The sequence below is a fragment of the Zootermopsis nevadensis genome, unplaced genomic scaffold, assembly GCF_977971745.1.
Source record: "Zootermopsis nevadensis isolate Lab colony 2312 unplaced genomic scaffold, Znev_1.0 Znev_ptg000029l, whole genome shotgun sequence".
Lineage (NCBI taxonomy): Eukaryota > Metazoa > Arthropoda > Insecta > Blattodea > Termopsidae > Zootermopsis > Zootermopsis nevadensis.
The window spans coordinates 3,569,066-3,576,786 of NW_028259161.1; the positions used below are offsets into that span (position 1 = coordinate 3,569,066).

A 7,721-nucleotide genomic window follows, 5' to 3' on the forward strand; every position below is an offset into this window, starting at 1 on the left:
CAAATAAGTAGGAGTACAGCAAACAAGCCCGAAGTTTCGTTATTGTTGATAACAGCCCGCTGTCACCCTGGTGAGTTTTCAGGTTCTCACAACAGCTGAAGCGAAGACGGCTGTGTTCTGGATTGTTGCGTCACGTAGTCTGGTAGACGTTTATCGACGTTTCAGTGGGGTATGCTGCCTCAATCATCAGGTCGATGGCACGGTGAAACATGGCATCGTTTTTACTCTCACTCTGTCTGTCTCATGCATTTCACATTCTTTTCGCCTACTTCCCGATTAATATTATTTTTCCAGCTACTTCATGGGCTCCCAACGAACTTCTTCCAGGGAAGAATATACATAATTATGAGTTAATTCCTTGTGTTACCTATCCAATCTGCGCGTTCAGGACATCTTAATCTTCTGGATTGAACTACCTTGTAATTATTACCAGGAGACGTGCGTAGTTCAGATTTTGTGTGTAGCCGACAGCATTTTTCCCGAGGATTTTCTTCCGCCCGTCGCGTTGGTAGATTATTCTGTTATTTTGAAAGCTATATGAACTGCTCGTGTTTTGTATCGTCGAATGAGGCGTGGTAGGATGATTTTGAAGGTTGTAGGAAACGGTTGTGACGCAATTTAAATTATTACCTCGACATGCGAAGAACTGAAGTAAAACATGATAGACCAGTGTGACGAGTTTATGTGAACACAGTAATTAACCTTCGAGTCACATTAAAGATTTATCAATAAAATGTGTATTTAAAGCACTTCTCTAGATTTTGCCGTCATTATTGAGGGTAAATTTCTGATGATTCTAGAATGTACGGTATAGTCGATGCCCTTTTTTGAATTCTTCTTCCCTTGATGTGAGATATTGACATGAAACATGACTGAAACCATGGGTCCTAATCCTGATTCAGACCATTAATGTGTGGATTATAGACATTCAGTGTTGTACAATCATACACATCTGGAGTATCGAGATAAGAGCTAAGGTTTTCGGTGGTAAATATAAACTGTGCATGTCCAGCTTTTTCAAAGTTTTCCTCTTATTGATCTATTCTTCTTTAACAAAAAGGTGTCACAATATAAGTTCATTAGAACGGACGGTTTAAATATTCTGTCGTGTTTCGTGTTTGGGTCATTTGTGGATGACACTTGTTAGCAATTTTAGATTCGTAGAGACATAAAAGAAGGAGCTGTCTTTGTACTCAAGTGGATGTCACTTAGGATGGTCAGCGCTTGGTGCATTGTCTTGAACCTGGAATGTCTTTTGTATTGTAGGACACTCGTGAATCACGAGAGACGAGTAGCTCGGCGGGGGTTCGTATGCTGCAAGAGAAATTCAGTCAATTGTGTCACAATCTAATAATTTTATCCATATCAATAACAATATTACATAACCTAACCTAACCCGACCGAATCCAACTTGGCCTAACCTAACGGATCTAACCTATCTTAACCTAATGTAACCCAACGTAACGTAACGTAAACTAACCGCAAATTATAAAGGTATTAATAAGTGGTACTTCGTAAACGTAACGTCTTTAAGCGGATTTTCTTTTCGCGTTTTTAATAACAATACTGCTGTTTGCCCACCTGTCTGCGGATGTGAGTAAAAGTAGGCTGGACTTGTCGCCAGCGGACAATTCGACGAGTCACCAGAACAATAGGGGCAAGTGACTCTGTCAGGAATCTCTGCAATTACGATTGTTGGAATCTCTGAAAAACGTTGAAGTATCACACATTATAATCAGCTACATAATCAGTCTTTCAAACACTACTGACACAAAATTCAGCCCTAGGGTAGTTTAGTCCGTCATCACAATGTAATAGTATTTCTCTGTCCTGTTCTAAATGCTTCACAAATCTTCGTATGAAAATATCTCATTAGAAGTTTTAATGTAATGTAAAGTATTTCCTGTGTTTAATTAAGCACGAGGGCATGAGACTTAGGCCTGTGCATTGGATAGGTAGCTTGGTAGGCACCATGGCCGGCTTCGACACAGTGATGGTTAAGAAATAAGTCTGACGGGAATCGAACTCTTGTCATCCGGCTTGTAGCCAATCACTTTACTCATTGAGACCTTGAAGCTTTTTTAATCAGAATTATATATTTTATGTACTCTTTCATGCTACATTTCCGATGTCTCACACGCTATCGGTGCTAGGCGCGGGGCAGCGAAAAGTTTGTTACTTGAACTGTTTCAGGATGGGGTGAATCGGTAGCCTTGCTTAACGTTAGTAGTAAACATTCTGGCTTCATACATAGGACTATTATCTTGAACGGGTGAATAATAGGTAGGCCTATATCGTATAATTCAAATTCTCATTTCTGTACAATACATTCAACATCCAATTTACAACCGGTTTCGGCAAACGTTGCAGTTATCATTTTGAGGGTGAGTATCTAATTTGTGGGCGTTTCTGGTAGCTGCACTGTTTGCCGAGACGTTGGGTGATTTTCAAAATTCGATGCTGCTCATTCCCGAAAGCTGAAGTTGTGCACAAAACTCCAACCCCCAAAAATCTAAGGACAACATACAAACCTCAACTATACTGTAGGCAATATCTAGCTAGCATGCAGGCAAGACTGTGAAGGAACACACTTTACGCGCCATATTGAGATTGGACAAATTATTCTTCTTATCTACAATGTTGACTGTTCTTGCTATTGTCTGTTATTATATTTGTTTCCAGGACGGTTATGTGCGTCATTATAAGGCAAATAATTATAATACTTACGCTGTGCTGTCTCAGCGCTGCTACGTCGGCAGTAATGTTTGCAGCACAGGATGATTGTTATAATTCCCAAACAAGCGAAACAGAGGATTCCAGCTACGGCTTCGGGAGTGCTAAACAGAGGAAGGAAATCATATCTTGAGAGCACGACCAATCATGTAATGAGTCACCACCACGCGGGTTGTGGAAGTGAAGCATGTACGCGGTGTGAGGTGGTGCCTTATTCCTTGATGTCATCCGTAATCTTCTTTTGGTGATCCTCACTTCTATAATGGAGTCTTTAGCCTGAATTTTTTCCGGCGCAACAAAGACAGAAGTTATTATTTCCCAGCGGAAATACTTCGTAGCTCACTGTCTCATTTCCAATGTCAGTAATGTCTTTGGTTCACGCAGGATATGGGCCTGTTTTCCTTCCACTCGCAGAGTAATGTCGTGGGCAAATCATCGCAATTATAGTGCCTGTGTTTGATCACAGCGAGAGCGAGGTAATGACTTCACTCTTTACAGTCTTCACGACCGTTTCCTTCGACATCCTTTCCGATTCATTATTCACTATCATCCTGTATATAGTCTGAGATACAGAAAAATCATCGTCAAGGAAACTACACATAAATAAACAGAAAAATACAGTTTTTATACATTACCTCGCGGTGCTGCAAGAAACAGACGATAGGCGGCATATCAGCAGTAACAGTATTTGAAGCAGAGAACACCGCCTGGACATTTCCAATTCGTTTCCTAGTGTAGTTAAACTGTGACTTAGGAGTAAATAGCGAAATGCTGATTTCGGAGTGCGCCGTCTCAGTTACATTATCGTATACTACAGCGCACTTCTGATATTGAACTTTTGTTATCAGTTTATATTTCTCTTATCACTGCTCATCAGTTACCGGTACCCTACTGTCAATGAGCTTATCCTTTCAGGGGACATGGTGTACAGATTTGATTAACATGAACATGACACTTTGATATGCACCTTAATTTCAGATCGCATATGTTACGGATTTTAACAAAATTATTTAGATTATATTTTATTTATTTAAGTATAAGGAATTTGTTAGTTATTACAAAATAAAGTGCATGATTGGATATTTAAAATTACCAGTACATTTGTTTTAATAATAAGAGCTTCTTACGAGTTTCAAGTTTATTTGTATGACATAATGTTTCTTCAGTAGATACATGTAGGTATGTTACATATTTATAAGCCGAAAGTTGCTACATAGAATCACATTTTTTATTTAAAACCAGTCTAATTTGTCAGTCTTCTTTCTGTGTATTACTATTCGTTCCATATCAAAAAATAAAATATATTGCGAGATCACTTAGCTTATCATAAACAATAGGAACTCTAAGTACTATTTAAAATAAGGACTTTACGTTTAAATATTTTAAGTGCGACAATACTTTAATTGAAAATTAAAACAGAATCTTATACCTATCTTAGGTAGATTTTAGTAGCTTTTATTTATAATAACATTAAAACAAACAATTAAATCAATAATTCTGTTAATTCATTTTTAAATGGCCAATTTAATTTATAATTTAAAAAATTATCACGTTATGTAGCTACAGTCATTTGCTGCATTCTCATGGGTATAATTTTAAAATTTTGTTTTCTGGCAATTATCTTTAAAAAATCATTAAAATACACAACATATAAACATATTAAATTTTCTTCGTTTGTGTAAAATGACACCAGTTTGGACCAGAATTACATTTAGCCGATAGACTTCTAATTACGTGCATAAAGACTGACAGACGAATACACGAAAGCTGCTACGCCCTCACGCATTATTCTTAAACGTGTGTGGAAGAATGACGAGTTGGTTCTTGTAGTTTCGGAGCGACGTCTGTTAATTTTTGTCTCATTCTCGTGCGTACCGACCTGGTTTTCGCCAGTTAGCGTTTCGTTTCCGGTGAGTGGAGCATCTGAGAGGCTGGTGCGACGTCTATGGAATACAGAACAAGGTAATCAGGAAAATATTCTGGAGTCTGTTAATTCGTTTATTCAACAACGCCTTATCAAATGCATTGTTTATTTTGTAAGGCAGGGAATGACAGGGCGGAGTGTTGAATTAGAATGGGGATTTAAGGTATAATGAATATATTTAAGGTAGTTTGCTATTGCAGTGTTGCCTTGAAAATATAACCTGCCCTAGATTTAAATAAAAAAACCTGTACATGACGGAGGATGTTTCGTCACTGCACAGCTATGAAAAATTGATTCAGTATAGCCAAGCATATGATTTAGGGGCGGTAAAGACAGTGTCTCATTGGTGACAAGGTTAGTTCGGCTTGTGCAATATACGAACCTTGTGTTTCAGGGGGAATGTGTGGGGCTGTCTCAATGTCTGAGGGGTCCTCTACACTGGGGCATAGAGTTTCTACGCTCTCTGTACGCTTGCGTACAAGAATAATCACTCCCAGACCTGAAAAATACAAAACTTTATTTTACCTGCAAAGAAGATACATATTTTGTAGTGTAGGAGTGGCATGAAGTTCAGAGGTCCTTGCTGCCTCCATCATCAGGGCGATCGCTTTGTTGATGAGAGCAGCAAGAACCTCTGAAACACTGGTAAACTTCTGCAAGGCTACAAGGCGCTACAGCCATCTTCGGACTCACCGCCGTGAAAACCTACAAGTTTAGGGCACTTCATGTTTCGAGAAATTCTCACTGTTCATAAGTTTAAGTCCAGTTCGCCAATTGTTCTACAGTTTATTAACTAATACGGTTATTTTCCAGGTAAAAATATGCAGGTAGAGGAATAAGTAGCAGTTTATAATCAGACGAACCCACCTTTATCACTTGAGGGCACATGTTTCCAAGCCAAGCTACTTTTTGGCACACAGTAGAAAAATCGGGAATCGAGAGAACACGAGAAAATCTGGTACTTTAACGAAAAGGCTTGAGTGTTATTTTAAGAATGACGGTGGGAGGCATAGAAATAAGTTGGATAACGCAAGAGTGCTATAGCCCAAAACATAAAAATGTATAAACATTGGTGAATTGCAGATCAGTAAATTGAGTATTACTTGACTCTGTTTACTTTAAATTAAAATGTAAAATGTATATTTTTCAAAATAGTAACTTTCAATCTGTCATAAATTTACTTGACTTTCATCCGCTGACTTCCACAATCGTTTAAGTAGTGGCAACTAAAGGTGAGGACGTTTATACCGGTAAAAGTATGCCAGCGGATTAATCCCATCCATGATCGCGTGGTTCAAACCCCGAGAGAAAGGTCACCGGGCAAGAGTTCGGACTTACGTCGGATGTTCTGCTTCGCACACTCTCCAGCACACCAATACAAGTAAAGAAGGAAAAACAGGACTGCCCCAAGTACGCCGAGTATAACGAAGGCTGATTCGTCGATTCTGTTGAGAGAAAGCAATCGGACATAAAGATTTACCCTACGCTACACGATTTGAAGTTTTCACTGCCGTGAAATTTTAGATTGTTTTCTTCGGGATTATTACACTGTTTATTCTGGTAAGCACACGGATATAATCGTTTAGGAGGGACACTTCTTCATCTTCACGAAAGAAGGTGGAGGCAGCATGTTTGTCCGAAACTTCAGTAAAAACTTACACGATTGCACGGTGCCATAACACAAAAGACCACAATCTATCTTCGCCATCACTTTCCGGAAAACTGAACTTCGTTTCCTGCCTCAGGTCAGATATGGTCGTTGTTGGGGTATCTCTATTCATTTTCACACATAATAAGTTATTTAGATGGTCTTATAATGGTAATATTTTAAATCTGAATTTAATATTCCACTTATGATAATCCACAAATTTGACTTGAAAACAAACTCTCAAAGTGCAATCTGTATCTCTAATTAGCAGTGGTAAACGCAGTTTAATACTTGCCTTAATACACCTGAACGGTAATCTTCATACTCTGCTGACATGACAACCGAAGCAATCGAACAACGCAGCGTTCGGTTTCAGTCCGATTACTGTGCCAGAAATATGAAACTGTGATTTGTTATGGAAAAGGAAGCAAAGGCTTGCGTTGCGAAACGCTTTACTGGATGACACAAAGTGCAGGGTCAAAGGTTGCGGCTGACACTGAAGTGATTTCGTGCTGGCCTTCATTGCAAGGCCAGTCACCATTGGAGAGGGGAGGTGTCGTGACAAGAGACACGACGAGATCACTTGAAGTAAAAGTGATTTACGTCGCACTTCGTCTTTTCGAGCTGTGCATTTGTTTCTGCTCCAGCTTATATTCTGGGGGTCCCCTGTTCATTTATCAGAAAATCGAATTGGGTATTTGTGGAGTTCCTCCGCCTGTCAGAATTTTATGGAGAAAAACTGATGAGTTGACACAAAAATCATATCAGTTAATTATTTTGTTACGAACTGATTGTGTAAATGATTTGTTCAGTTTTATTCCCCTTTGCAATACCATTTGAACATCATTTAACTTGTACATTACTAAAATAGTAGCTGGACCTTATACCAGGCAACTGCAAACAGCGACTAAAGGGTGATCACACTGATGGTATCAATGTTTATCATTAGAGGACAATATTTTATACTAGAATGTTGTAATTTATTTCTAAGGGAAGAGGGTGTTTGAGAAAAGGGTTTTGAACAGATACTATTAAATATTGATGAGCCGGGATAGCTCAGTCAGTATAGTGACTAGCTACGGGCTGGACGACCGGGGTTCGATCCCCGACGGGGGCAGAGGATTTTTCCTCTAGCCTCTGCGTCCAGACCGGCTCTGGGGCCCACCCAGCCTCCTCCACAATGGGTACCGGGGGGGGGTCCTTTCCCGGGGGTAAAGCCGGCCGGGGCGTGATGCTGACCACTCACCCCCATCTAGTGCCGGGGTCAAGGAAGAGAGGAGCTATACCTCCACTCACCCCAACTTTACTTTACTTTACTATTAAATATTGCATCTTCTGAACAGACACGAGGCCGGCAGTGACGATTGACCCTTATATACAGTTGCCGGACTAAGTTTATTTGCTTGTGACCCGCGG

The 7,721-nt window shown here is 39.6% G+C and overlaps 1 protein-coding gene across 3 annotated transcripts; it reads right to left on the reverse strand.

Annotated features, from left to right (window-relative positions):
• Window positions 1-1,009: 1,009 nt before the first annotated feature.
• Window positions 1,010-6,769, reverse strand: LOC110835778 (uncharacterized). 3 transcript variants are annotated; one of them, XM_087357902.1, is made up of 7 exons: window positions 6,601-6,769; window positions 5,996-6,102; window positions 5,040-5,156; window positions 3,369-4,676; window positions 2,728-2,837; window positions 1,582-1,704; window positions 1,010-1,314 (listed from the first exon to the last, which is right to left on the reverse strand). In XM_087357902.1, exons 4-7 carry the CDS (start codon window positions 3,446-3,448, stop codon window positions 1,205-1,207), a joined length of 423 nt encoding a protein of 140 aa, XP_087214028.1. In that variant the 5' UTR covers window positions 3,449-4,676; window positions 5,040-5,156; window positions 5,996-6,102; window positions 6,601-6,769; the 3' UTR covers window positions 1,010-1,204. The 3 variants fall into 3 exon arrangements, with proteins under 3 accessions (XP_087214028.1, XP_087214029.1, XP_021932032.1); XM_087357903.1 differs by lacking the exon at window positions 1,582-1,704 and having other exon boundaries at window positions 6,601-6,768; XM_022076340.2 differs by lacking the exons at window positions 1,010-1,314; window positions 1,582-1,704; window positions 2,728-2,837 and having other exon boundaries at window positions 3,854-4,676; window positions 6,601-6,754.
• Between the last annotated feature and the right edge of the window lie 952 nt (window positions 6,770-7,721).

Excerpts from the sequence above, each read along its gene's own strand:
- LOC110835778 (XM_087357902.1), bottom strand. The coding sequence starts at position 3,448 with ATGTCCAGGCGGTGTTCTCTGCTTCAAATACTGTTACTGCTGATATGC. Across the intron at positions 1,705-2,727 it reads CAGCGCTGAGACAGCACAGC|AGATTCCAACAATCGTAATT; the intron begins GTAAGTATTATA and ends AACGTTTTTCAG. Across the intron at positions 1,315-1,581 it reads TTACTCACATCCGCAGACAG|CATACGAACCCCCGCCGAGC; the intron begins GTGGGCAAACAG and ends TTTCTCTTGCAG.